Raw genomic sequence first — 13,295 nt, 5'->3', positions numbered from 1 at the left:
GGAAACACCAGACCCGGCGACTGTTCCGGCCGAGCGATATATCTAAGCATATTCGACTTGGTTGGGTGGGTGGAGGAAAGTCTTGTTGCATTTCAGTCTGGGGCTCAAAGACATGCAATGAACCTGAGTAATGAATCAAAAGCGAATTCAAGAGACTTGATATGCAAAGATCGGTCAATTGGCTGCAAGTGATCGTTTAGTCTGGCCCCGTCGACCTGCATTACCCCAGATCCCCGAACCGAACCGAACCGAGCCACATGGTGATCGAAAGGAACAAAAAGAATCCTCGAAGGAACTGCTTGCCAATAACTATACCAACAGTAGTGTCATCGTGTGTTCCATGGACAGTCTGCATCGTTTCATTCTATTCGATTCCTGGAACAAAGGACCACCAGGGCGTCAGTCGCTTTAGCAGGATTATCATGGGTAATTCACCTGCAGCAACATCGGCCGAAAAGCCCCAAGAGACGAACTCAGAGCAGTATGGAAACACCCAGAGTGCTCTGGATCGCGTGATCACAGCCGCATCTTATGTTCCTCCTGAAATGAGCCCGATCCGTCGCCGCGCCGTCATGTGTGCCCTCTGCCTGACTCTTCTACTTAGCGCCCTGGACATCACCATCATCGCCACAGCCTTACCCACCATCGCAGCAACTCTTCAGGCCACGGCATCGGAGTACGCGTGGGTGGGAAGCGCGTACACCTTGTCCAGCACGGCATCCACACCGGTCTGGGCTAAGATGTCCGACATATTCGGCCGGAAGCTCACAATTATGACTGCGGCAGCAACGTTCATGGCGGGAAGCCTGATCGCGGCCTTGGCTGGGAACATTCAAGCTCTCATCGCTGGGAGGACTGTACAGGGGCTCGGGGGAGGTGGATCGTTGGTCCTAGTCACGATTGTGATTGGCGATATTTTCAAGTTGGAGGATCGGGCCAAGTACTATGGCATGACTGGCATCGTCTATGGGATTGCGAGTGCGGTCGGCCCAGTACTTGGAGGTGTCTTTACACAGACGATTGGATGGAGATGGTGTTGTGAGAAGGAACCCCCAAATACAATACGGAGTGGCATGGAACTGACATTTGATAGTCTTCATCAACTTGCCGTTCGACGGCGTTGCCCTGGTGGTGTTATTCTTCACCCTCAAGGTTGAAACCCCCAAAGAGTCATTCATTGCCGGTCTTCGGGACCTCGATTGGATTGGGTTCCTTCTCATCATAGGTGGCACAATCTGCTTCCTCTACGGCCTCGAAACAGGTGCTGGTGGCATCGTACCCTGGAACTCTGCTTTGGTCATCTGCCTCATCCTGTTTGGGGTCCTCATTCTCGCGCTCTTCATTGTATGGGAGGCTCGCTTCGCGAAGAACCCCGTTATTCCATTCCGAATCTTCCAAAAGGTCACCAATATTGCCTCTTTCACCCTTGCTTGCATCCACAGCTTCGTATTCATTGCATACGACTATTTCCTCCCGCTGTACTTCCAAGTTGTCCTTGGTTTCAAACCGATCATCGCTGGAATCACGCTGTTTCCTCTACTCATTCCGCTCACGGTCATGACAATGCTCGGGGGGCTGTTCACCCGGAAGACTGGTAACTACATTATTCCCATCTTCTTTGGTTCGGCGCTCATGACTCTTGGGAATGGCCTGTTCATCAGCTTTGGCATCAGCACGGAATGGGCCAAGATTGTGGCATTTCAAATGATCACTGGGTTCGGTGCCGGTGTGCTCTTCCAAAGTCCCATGATCTCAATTCAGACTCACACGGAGCAAAAGGATATGGCGGCTGCTATGTCGGCCTTCAGTTTTGTGAGGTCTCTCTTTTCTTCGATGTCCATTGTCATCGGGACAGTGTTGTTGCAGCATAACCTCGGTGGTGGAGAGCTGACGGCAGGGAAGCTTGGTTCTGAGAATGGGAACGATGGGACTTCAGGGGCTAGCAAGGCTATCTACATGTCTGCTTTGCGTGTGATGTGGGCATTCTTTACTGGCGTTTCTGGTTGCATGCTTCTAGCTGCGATATTCATCAAGCCGAAGTCGACAAAGTCAGGTCAGCCCAATACAAGCTCATAGAAATTTCTCCAGACATTCCAGAAATTGAATAGTCTTTCAGAGTACTGTTGCGTGTCTCGGCATTGGAAATGATTTCAAGGGCCGGTACTTGACTTCTTATGCCGACCGAGCAAACTGAATTATGAGTCACGGCGATTATGAGCTGTAGGGGGGACAGAGTACAGGCGAAAGAATATATGAGGTATAAAGTAGATACAAGAATAACCGCCAACACCTTAAATCCTTAACATAGAAACAGTTGAGTTAGTGCGGATAGCACTTTAGTACTTCTTCAAGTCGAAGCGGTCAAGGTTCATGACCTTGTCCCAAGCAGCGACGAAGTCCTTGACGAACTTCTCGTTGGCGTCAGAGCTGGCGTAGACCTCAGAGATGGCACGGAGCTCGGCGTGGGATCCGAACACGAGATCGGCGCGGGTGGCGGTCCACTTCTCGGCCTTGGTCTTGCGGTCGACACCGGTCCAGGTCTCGCCCTCGGTGTCGGTCTTGGACCAGACGGTGGAGATGTCGAGCAAGTTGATGAACCAGTCGTTGGTCAACTGGCCCTTCTTGGCGGTAAGAACACCAGTGTTGGACTGGTCGAAAGTGGCGCCGAGGGCGCGGAGACCACCGACGAGAACAGTCAGCTCGGGGGCGGAGAGGGTAAGCTGCGAGGCCTTGTCGACGAGGATCTCCTCAGTGCGAGCGCGGGCGGTGCCCTTGCCATAGTTGCGGAAACCGTCGGCCTGGGGCTCGAGGTAGTTGAAGGCGCGGACGTCGGTCTGCTCCTGGGTGGCGTCGACACGGCCGGCAGTGAAGGGGACGGTGACGGCCACACCAGCGTCAGAAGCGGCCTTCTCGACGGCGGCGGCACCACCAAGAACGATCAAGTCGGCGAGGGAGACCTTCTTGGCACCGGTGTTGAAGCTGGTCTGGATCTTCTTCAGGGCGTCGATGACCTCGGCGAGGACGGTAGGGTTGTTGGAAACCCACTTGTTCTGGGGCTCGAGGGCGATACGGGCACCGTTGGCACCACCACGCTTGTCGGAGTGACGGAAGGTCGAGGCGGAGGCCCAGGCGACGGAGGCGAGCTTGGAGACGTCGAGACCGGCGGTGCCAAGAATGTCAGACTTGAGCTTGGTCACGTCAGCATCGTCAATGAGCTCACCTTCCCTAGCGGGAAGGGGATCCTGCCAGCCGAAAGTCTCCTTGGGGATCTCAGGACCGAGGTAGCGGGCGACGGGACCCAAGTCACGGTGGAGAAGCTTGAACCAAGCCTTGGCGAAGGCGTCGGCGAGCTCCTGGGGGTGGTCGAGCCAGCGGGTGGTGATGTTGAGGTAGGACGGGTCGTTGATGAGAGCCAAGTCACTGGTGAGCATGGTGGCCTTGCGGAACTTGGTGCTGTCAAAGGGGTCGGGGTAGTCGAGGGTGCCGTTGACAGCCTCCCACTGGTGAGCGCCAGCAGGGCTGGTGACGAGGGTCCATTTGTTGTGAATGAGAGACTCCAAGTAGCCGTTGCTCCATCTGCAGGTACAAGGATTAGCGTCGGTGTGTCACTGCATAATCACCCGGTGTGGTTGGTGTATAAATAGCTTTTCTTGGCCTCATCGTTTGTCGCCTCATCATTTCTCTCATGACCTTCTCTTTCTCTCAAAGGCGAGTATTCGGCAAATGAGAGATACAAGACCTCTCAAGAGTGAGTGAGAAGGGGGGAAATGGGAGTGACTGGAGTGCCAAGACCCTGAGGGGCGCAAATCATATGCAAACGGAAAAAGACTCATCACAATCATGACTTACTTGGTAGGGGTCTTGGTCCAGACAACCTCAAGACCACTGGTCATCTGGTTGACACCGTTGCCATCGCCAACGCTGTTGTGCCATCCGAGACCCATCTCGCCAAGGTCAGCGGCCTCGGGCTCGCCTCCAATGTTGCCTGTGAGAGACGCCGGTCAGCATTTGCATGTTCCAAAAGTGGCGGTGAAAATCGTGTGTTCCCGGGGGTGAGCCGGAGCTCTCTCCGAAGACGCTCTATTATTGCGCGTTCGTCCGACTAGCACCGAAATGGTGAAGAGGGGACGCGTGAATGAGGTGCAACTCACTTGCAGGCACAGCACCGTGCGTCTTGCCGAAGGCGTGTCCACCGGCGATCAAAGCGACAGTCTCCTCATCGTTCATTCCCATGCGATCGAAAGCGACGCGGATGTCCTTGGCCGAAGCGGCGGGGTCGGAGCTGGCATCGGGGCCCTCCGGGTTGACGTAGATGAGACCCATGTGGGTAGCACCCAGGGGCTTCTCAAGCTTGTCGGCGCGCTCGTTGATGTCGGTGCTGCCATTGTAGCGGACATCGTTGCCCTTGGGGACGAAAGTCGTCTCTCCACCCCAGTAGACGGACTCATCGGATTGCCAGGTATCGGGACGGCCAGCGGCGAAGCCAAGGGGGGTGAAGCCCATGGACTCGAGGGCGACGTTGCCGGTGAGCAAGTACAAGTCGGCCCATGAGATCTTGTTGCCGTACTTTTGCTTGATAGGCCCTGTAAAACATGGAAGAGGTAGGATTAGCAAACGTTTCTTCTCTCTCTCTATCTCTCAAGAGCCCCACAACATCGCTCTACGTAGTACTCGCGCCATCGAGCCACGGCAAAGTGGATATCGCTACCGAGTCGATGATGCAAGTCGAACATGGGTGGGCCGAATCACAAAAGAGCGCATAAGGATGGGAAATCTTACACAGCAGGCGGCGAGCCTTGTCGAGGTTCTGGTTGTCAGGCCAGCTGTTAAGCGGAGCGAAACGTTGTTGGCCCTGCAGCAGTCCAATATTAGTAAACGCCAGTCCTCAAGAAGAATCAAACTGATGCAGAGATGTGATAAGATGCAAACAGCCCAGGTCCATATTTCGTGACGCGGTGCGAGTGGAGAAAAAGCCGACGGAGATGCTTTAGCACCTCTTGGCTTTGATCCGGGATAGGACAAAAACCTCCGTCTAACCAATTGATCTTCCAACGCGAGACGAATAGGACCGCGAAGAGATGATCAAGTGCAACGGTAGGCAAGGAATAAGAAATATGCTAAAATGGAGGGGGGGTTACAACGCGGTGTTTCTTCCAGCTACCTCGTGCCAAGTGGGAAAGCACTAGGAAGACCGGGAGAGCGGGGGGGGGGGGGGGAAGGACTTTCGGGATAGCATAGCCAAAGAGAAGAGAGTAAAACATAAGCCAAGAGGTGCAGTGAAGAAAAAACGGCTCACCATTCCACCGCCACCTCGGCCGTCAATGGCGCGATAAGTGCCGGCGCTATGCCAGGCCATGCGGATGAAGAGACCGCCATAGTGGCCAAAGTCGGCGGGCCACCATTCCTGGGACTCCGTCATCAGGGTGTGGAGGTCCTTCTTCAGAGCCTCATCTGTCGTGGGGTGTTAGTGAGGATCCTCCCAAACATCGTTTATTCTTCCCCCTCCCAATAGAATCTACTCACAATCCAAAGAGTTGAAAGCCGCAGTGTAATCGAAATCGCCTCCATACGGGTTGGTCGCGGGTTGGAATTGGCGAAGAGTATCGAGTCTAAGCTGGCAAGGCCACCAGTCGTGGCTGCGGGTGCCGCCGCCAGCCTGGTTGCTGATTCTCGAGCATCGGCCGAAGCCCTCGGCCGTGTCCCTCTTGGGGAGCTCGCTGGTGACGGAACCATCGCGTTTGGCGAAAGGGCAACCCTCAGCCGTGACGGCGGGCAGGAGAGCAGAAGCTGCCAAAAGGCAGCTTGAAAGTTTGGCGTGCATGTTGACAAGACAGGTTGATCCAGAGGACGTTCAAAGAAGGAATGACTAGGTGAGAGTGAGACCGGGGGGTAGCAGACTCAACGGGTGAGAGATGAGTGTGTTCCTGAAGAAGAGGAAACAGATCTTTATTCCAAGATGGGACGAACCCCAGGACATAAGTAATAAACTGTGACGACCTACGACTCACGAGCAATGACACGGTTTCTGGGCAGGTACCACGAGCCACGATGGAGCATCTCCATGTGGGAATAATTTGATTCCAGAACTCCATGATTAGTAACAATACCAAGACCTGCGAAGGCCGCTTCCAAGCCCGGCGTCCCCAATGCTGCGCAAGGCATCGCTGACGGGGGCCTTGGTAATAAGCTTCCTACAACGGCAGTCGAGTCGGTATTGCGCACTAAGATGCCCCATAGCAAGGTTTGCGATCCAGAATAAGCGCCTGGAATAACAATCTTGTTTGATTAGGATGGGCGTGAACATACGCAGATTGGCAGATGGCTCTTTGGTGTGGTCTGGTCCGCTTTTCACACTTTTGGGCGGGGATTGTGTCCTAAGCGATGTCCATATGGGTGAAACTTACGGCAACTTGTATGGAGAAGACATGGGGCCCAAGGAGGAGAACACACCAGGATGGAGTTGGCGTGGCCGGGATCATGAGTTCAGATGTTGATCCATAGCCAGGCATAAGCTAGGGAATCCGGGGAGCTGACGAGCTGTGCTCCCTGCTCCGATGGTCAACAGTCAACAGTATGATGCGGGCCGGTGCCAAGTTACTGGGTGACTGGAAGAGTAAGGTAGTATTTCTGTAAAGCCTGCAATAATTCACACCAACCGCGACCAATTGTGCGATGACAGTTTCCAAGCTGCGGGAGCCACTTTTGAATCTAATAGACTTCGCCCCCTAAACTCCGAAGAGCAACAAATCGGATCATATCAACCCGCCCTCTCCCTGCTATATCCTGCTGTACCCTGTCTGTAAACACCACTTAGAAGTTAGGACTGCATATACACTTAGCATGTACGGAGCTGCCCGCGCGCAACGGGCTAATTGATGCCTCCGTCATTCATCTGGCTTCTGCGGACTTGCGACTTCGTTCCTAGCGAAGCTCCTAGAGAGTCTCGAGAATCCATGTCCAAGCAAAACCCCCCGAATGCAATGCCGGGTGGGAGACTAGACAACCTAGCTGTAGACAACCTGCCATTACAGGTCTAGACTCTAAAGAGTCGCACAAGGTTTTGGCCCAAATCGCGACCACCCAACATGGGATGAAGGAAGCTTTTCATCAATCGTGCATTGACTCAGCCCTACCTCCCTCTGGCGGCGGGCAAGTATTTGGGTGTGGAAAGAAGCAAAAGCAAGCCTCTGGAGGGGAGGATCTGGAACCCGAACGCCTCCCCCCTCCTAGACGACCCTCCTCGACGATCCATCCCCGCGCGCCGGCCGGCCGTTGATGGCGGCCTTCAACGGCCTCGACTGGAACGCACGGCACAGAAACACTCGGAACCACAGTCCACAGACACACTGCAAGGTGACACCACCCACACAGACATGCGGGCGGGATGGGATGCAGCCAGGCGGCGTGGCAGATCAGCACGCCAGCTGCAAGCACGAAAGAAACCCTCGACAGGCCGGGCCAACCCAGCCAGCACCACCATCCTGAACAGGAAGGCTAGATTTGAGGTACGCGAGTATTCGTGCATGCACCTTACAGTAAGAGAGCTGTCGGCCGAAAATCCTGCGACCCCGGCTGTGCCCGTGCCAAAAGATTGCCCCCGAGTAATACTGTATAGCCACATCAGTCACCCCGTCCACCTGTTCTGCCAAGATGCTTGGCGAGGTGGCTTCTCATCACATGCAGAGTCCCCTTGGGCCTTGGACACGCAACACCATTCCCTTGGCTTGGAACTGCGAACCCGGAGGCCCTTGGGAGTTTGCTGGGGTAAGCCGCACTGGGAAGCACGGCGACAGCAGAGGTAGAATCTGACGCTGGGAGTGGCTGAGATGAGAATGAGATTGCCGCCCTGTCAACTACCGTAGCGTGCAACTCTCTGAATCACGTTTATCCCTGTACACTGGTTTTGCTACTCGGCCGACACCCACTTGCCGACGGGTCATGAGCCTGTACTAGAAATGTGTCGAACCACATTGGCTGGGCACTGCACACTTAGTTGCCGGAAACATTACCCTCTTTCGTCTCTGCCGTACCAAATATGCGTCCGCGGTGTCCGTGGCATGCTATAATCTTTCTCCTCCACAGACCACTGTCCATGTCCACCCCAACACGTGCACGACCAGCTATAGTTACCTATACGAAGGATGCAGTATTGAGGGGGCACGGAAAGTTTACTTTTGCGATATCATCTCGGGGAACGCCACACAGCATAGGGGGAGGGGAGCACGGGCAATTCAAGAACTGGGAGATTTGTTTTTCGGGGTTCATCTCACACCCTTCCACGCGCGCAAACTTACCAATGATGAATCATATCGCTTTTTCCCCTCCCACTATACCAAAAGTAAACTTGGAAACCTTGATCGACTCGGCTGCACCCTATTGTGATTATAAACTGCCTCAATTCTATAGGACGCCGGTCAAAGCCGTCAAGGATCACAGTGACAATAGACACGTTCTTCACTCCGTTCAACTTACCATTGTCTTCAATTGACTTTGCTCTAGGATGCCGAGGCGGACGACATTTCCATTTGGGAAGGACAGGCAAATGCAACCCGTGATCCATGTGATCAATTCCGCCAGCTTCCCTTGGAGTTGCATGCAAAGTCAAAAGTTCCCCAACTCACAGACCTGAGCTACTAAGTCAATTTTCATCGGACTTAATACTACTCAATATTATTCCTCTTCGGCGATGAACCAACTTCAAGGGTCAGCATGGATCATCATAGAAGTTTACTATTTGGCATCCAACTACCTCACTGCCGAGTTCATGCAACATGATTTCGTAGTCACGAGTGATATCCAACAATGTTTGTAAGCTCAAGGAAGTGTAAGTGAACCGATTCCCGCTCAGGAAGCTATGCTCGTCTCGGCGTTTGATCATGGGCTTGTATCGGATTCAAATGGCATTGGCTTCGTGAGCGAAACTCCGTCGCGGACATGTTTACATCCGAGAGCAATTGACTAGATGTTCTTCAAGTCGTGAACACTTGTGTCCCATATCGAGCGAGCCCTTACTAACATTCGTTGTAATTGTACTTCAAAGTCAGAAACCAAGAAGATTACCGCCTTGTCTGGAAATTGTAAGACAAGACGTACAAATCAGATGCCCACGTTCCTCTGCCAGTACAGACGAAGATGAAAATAGCTCACAGCACCAAGAAATTCAAAGAAAGCAGACATGTCGTCGACCTGATGTCGCAACTCAAACCAACGACGCGATGCGGACTAGGTTGAGCTGTGCATGCCAAGCTTGAGGGCCCAACTCCATCACACTGCATAAGCGGGCGATGCTCTCTTCTATTTTCAGCTTCCAATAAAGGAGGCTCGGTTCGTCAGCGCTCCTTGGTCTAGTGGGTATTACATCCTTTGAAAGTGAGAAAGTCGCGCGATACTCGCTTTAGACTCATCCCGAACAACGATGTGCATCAATAAACTAGACCTCTTGTGAAGATACGGACAGACGTTCCCTGTGCAACGACACAGGGTGGCCTGCAAGTGAGAGTTTCTGTGATGCTACCCTTACCCCGAGGCGCAGCAGTAAGCTGTCAGCACACAAAGGATTGCGGGGCTTGGAATCGATCCGAGTAGCTGTCACCAAGGCACATAAGTATGCCAAGTAAACTAACCGCTCGGTCAGACAACGGTGAGTTCAGCTTGACGACCTGGAGAAGTCGGTAAGTATGAGCCTGCCCGGTATCCCACCAACTCCGGTCCCATGAATTCAGTATACCGCCAATATCCCACGTGTCCCTCCACATGACCCGGCGCCGCGGGCCCGACCTTTGACAGAGTCCGTGTCCGTCCGTTAAGGGGGGCCCGCCCGGCCCGGCGCGCTTGGCAGGCCCGAAAGGGACCCCCGAGTCATACGCCAAGTCTATCCCACTGGGAAGCCGGTCGAAATAGCCCCTTAAACAATGCTTGATAAGTTCACGGGCACTGTTTTCATGTTTTCTGGATTGATATAGAAACCCGCTTGTTTCATCCGAATTGGAAAGCAGTGCAATCATTGCGAAACTTGGAACGGACATGGGATGACTCGGGTATCCTTGGCTAGTCTCAGGGGTAAGAAAATAGAATCCAGATTTCAGATTGCCGGATCGATCCATCTTTCTATAGCCCGTAGCAAAAATGATTTGTTATCTTGTTCGCCAAGAAGAACGTGATTCTGCAAATTGCCCATTATAGGCCTGCTAGCGACCTGCAAAGAGCTTCACGGTGAACGATTTGTTTCTGATTGAATCACCTATGACTATTGCCGTAGCACCAAGCTGCATCACTTTGACCGGGCCCCTGAGCGCAAGCCTCGTTCAAGGCCGTCAATGAGCCTCCTGGCAATGCGCGCGGGCTCCCCTGATCGACCCCTTTCCGTCTCTTCCTCGAAGCTGCATCGCTCCGTCCACCAGTCTAGCCACGTCTCGGCCCGCGCACCCTCGTCTGCCCGAAGAAGCCCTACGCTGACGTCGATGACATCTGGTCGCCAACTGTCGCGCCAGAATATCGTTGCACCGCAGTTACCACAGAATTCACGAAAGACACCAGGTGAGGATTCGTATGTCTTCACGACCCCGGCGGGCAAGTCTGCGAAGTTGAGAGGGAGGATTCCGGACTGGCCGTCGTCTGGTCCGGGGATGTGAAAGAAGATGTTGCATCGGGGGACGAATGCCCAGGTCTGAACCTCAAATCCGGAGATGAGGCGGCAAGACCGGCAAGCACAGGTTCCAGCCAAGTACTTTGTGCCGTTGCTTCGAATCCACCACTTGACGGTGTCGGGGTTCTTCATAAACTCGGCGGAATGTTCGACTTGAGCATATTGTAGGTCGGGGAAGCCGGAGTGCGGTAGATAGCTTTCTTCGGTTGGCCGTGTGATGTGGTAGCTCACCCTGCCACAGGCGCATGAGGCGTGCAGAGAGTCTTTTGAACAGCCAGCTGGCGTGGGAGGAAGCTTCGTCGTGGACTGTGATGATGGAGTGACCGGCGTTGTCGTCGATTCTAGCCGCTGTCCATCAATCTCGAACAGCCATATCGAGATCCCGCCGTCTTTGGTATCGGAAACGCCGGTGTGCCTTGCAAAACGCGCGTCCGCGCCAACGTCGTCGGCCGTGTTATGCAGTAGGACGCCAGTGGCTGCTTCCCACACAGTCACTCCATCAATATCTCTGCGTCTCAGGACATGGCATCCGCACGTGCTGCAAAAGTATCTTGTCCACCCGTCAACGCCATGAAACGCAGTCGTATCATCCGTTTGATGAGGTTCATGAATGGGGTAGTAAGAGGCGCAGAGAATGCCTGTGGCGTGTCGATCAACGTCGCCATGGTTGATGGACAACTTGAGAGTCTCTCCGTGAGCAACGACAGACTGAACCTGCTGCGAGACGCCGCCGCAAAGGCAGGAGATGTTGAATGTATTGGGTGACATAATGGCCTTCTTTAACGTCAAAGACTTGGAAGTAATTATGCTGCAAGCTGCAGCAGGCGATTGATTTATATGATGAACGATCTCTACTACACGACCTTGACATCGTACGTGTAATGAATGATTCAAGCTTGGATAAGCTGTCAGCAGATTCCCCGCATCAGCTTGCAGCATTTGATAACGGCACGGCCAGCCGGATCCCGATCAACCACCCCGAAAGCGGAGAGTCTTCTAAAGTGTCGGCGAATATCGACCCCGCAATCGCCGGGGGCCTGCGTCGATCTAGGGCGTCTGTAAGGCGCGTTTACAGCCAACCGCGATTTGGGTGCGGAATATCGGGAAGCCTCTTTAGTGAGCCATGCGTTGTCATCTGACTGGTTGATTCTCCGCGGGTCTGATGCGAGATGCGCGGAGTATCGCACGACAGCCATGTTCTCCCAGAATCGTCATCGTTGACAGATTTACTGAGCGGTAATTATCCAGAGACTCCGTACTTGCGCCCGATAACGCCGGTTAAGGGCTGAAAACCTTTGGCAACAGCGTCAATAGCCAGGAGGTGGGGTGTTGAGTTCAAGGTTGCCCAGTACTCCAAGTCTGTTCGCCGCAGCCTTTGGGGCATGACTGTGGCTCACTCGTACGACGAGACTGTTCGAATGTGAATTGTACTAGTCGCAGCCAAGAACATCTCCTAATATCACCTTTGGTACAGCTTGAAGACCGGGCAAACACGCCACCTGAAAAGCGTACGCATTCTTCCATCGCGCACACACGTGGGCCGTCCCATTATGTAGTTACACCATACTGGACTTGAGAGGAACCTGGAGGGAGGTAAAACGATTACCAAACTTGAAGGCTGCAGCAGCATTTGATAGCAATGATAAACTATAATTATACCAAGCTGGTAACTTACAGACTGCCGATTGGCTTGTTGTCCTAGGTCGTCATCTTTCAATGACCTGCGATGCTCTTCAGCGGTCCAGCTTGGACGAAGTAGATTCAGAAACTAGACGGGAAAACCTACGCCCCCCCGGGATCCCTTCTCAGAATAGCGGAATACAATCATTTGAGCGCTTTTGAAAATCTCATCAATACCGCGACTGGAACGATGAGGAACATTAAACAATTGCAGGAAGGGTCGCAAAAGACAGAATCCACCATCGAAGCTGTCCCAATCTTATGAGATTCACGTTCTCATGAAACGTCTACGCATTTCACGTGTCTGCGCCATTGCATGTGTCTGGAAGTTGCCTTGCTAGTCTCATCAATTGGGAAAGGCGTTCATGCGAGTCCATCGTCTTGCCCGCATGACGGACCTCGAGGGTTGAGCTAAACCATAATGGCGGAACCCAGAGAACCCAGGGATGTACTCAGATAAGAGCCCACTGAGAGAGATATACTATTAAAAGCGTCAGCAGAGTATTGAAGGCACTTTTATAGCTTCCAGAACCGACTCAAGCCGCCATTTCATGGTTTTCACCGCTCTGGTTGGCCGTGGCGTGATTCTCCGAGTCGAGCGATCACGCTGGTGAGCCGAGCAAGTGGGGTACAAAATCTTCAATAGGCAACTTTTGAAGGCTTGCACCATCGGGTTCACGATGACGTGCTTGTCAGAGTAACACGAAGGATCAAAAGTCGTCTGACATTTGTCTTGATACGTCGGTTTCTGGTGGATGCGTCGTCTCTTATCGGAATTATGTGGATGTCGTCAGTGAAAACTTTTGGTATTTGCACCTTGCGTATGGATTTGCCCAGCCATGAGTAACGAGGCGTTGCTGATGGTGTGCTCTAAACGCTGCTGTGATGCTGCAGATGCAAGTGATAAGAGCAAGCATCTTTCCTTGCAACTTTACTACGGATAACTTCTTGCGGACATTCTTTGTCAAAC

The 13,295-nt window shown here is 53.2% G+C and overlaps 5 protein-coding genes across 5 annotated transcripts; 2 read left to right on the top strand and 3 right to left on the bottom strand.

Annotated features, from left to right (window-relative positions):
- Positions 1–422: 422 nt before the first annotated feature.
- Positions 423–2,076, top strand: CTAM01_10763 (major facilitator superfamily transporter; the record flags this gene model as incomplete). The annotated part of the gene is made up of 2 exons (XM_060526777.1): positions 423–1,038; positions 1,094–2,076. 2 exons carry the CDS (start codon positions 423–425, stop codon positions 2,074–2,076), a joined length of 1,599 nt encoding a protein of 532 aa, XP_060378565.1.
- Positions 2,077–2,336: 260 nt separating this feature from the next.
- CTAM01_10762 (catalase/peroxidase HPI) lies at positions 2,337–5,821 on the bottom strand (the record flags this gene model as incomplete). The annotated part of the gene is made up of 6 exons (XM_060526776.1): positions 2,337–3,576; positions 3,850–3,985; positions 4,152–4,583; positions 4,780–4,852; positions 5,297–5,451; positions 5,524–5,821. The coding sequence occupies 6 exons, from the start codon at positions 5,819–5,821 to the stop codon at positions 2,337–2,339; spliced, it is 2,334 nt and encodes a 777-aa protein (XP_060378564.1).
- A 1,464-nt stretch (positions 5,822–7,285) lies between these two features.
- Positions 7,286–7,480, bottom strand: CTAM01_10761 (uncharacterized protein; the record flags this gene model as incomplete). Its single annotated transcript, XM_060526775.1, has 1 exon — positions 7,286–7,480. One exon carries the CDS (start codon positions 7,478–7,480, stop codon positions 7,286–7,288), a length of 195 nt encoding a protein of 64 aa, XP_060378563.1.
- Positions 7,481–8,035: 555 nt separating this feature from the next.
- Positions 8,036–8,488, top strand: CTAM01_10760 (uncharacterized protein; the record flags this gene model as incomplete). Its single annotated transcript, XM_060526774.1, has 1 exon — positions 8,036–8,488. The coding sequence occupies one exon, from the start codon at positions 8,036–8,038 to the stop codon at positions 8,486–8,488; it is 453 nt and encodes a 150-aa protein (XP_060378562.1).
- A 1,782-nt stretch (positions 8,489–10,270) lies between these two features.
- On the bottom strand, positions 10,271–11,413 carry CTAM01_10759 (glutathione-dependent formaldehyde-activating enzyme; the record flags this gene model as incomplete). The annotated part of the gene is made up of 1 exon (XM_060526773.1): positions 10,271–11,413. One exon carries the CDS (start codon positions 11,411–11,413, stop codon positions 10,271–10,273), a length of 1,143 nt encoding a protein of 380 aa, XP_060378561.1.
- Between the last annotated feature and the right edge of the window lie 1,882 nt (positions 11,414–13,295).

This window comes from Colletotrichum tamarilloi (assembly GCF_030869305.1).
Source record: "Colletotrichum tamarilloi strain Tom-12 chromosome Unknown Scaffold_52.1, whole genome shotgun sequence".
Lineage (NCBI taxonomy): Eukaryota > Fungi > Ascomycota > Sordariomycetes > Glomerellales > Glomerellaceae > Colletotrichum > Colletotrichum tamarilloi.
Note: the sequence above shows the minus strand (reverse complement) of the source record. Positions and strands in the feature narration are given on the sequence as shown.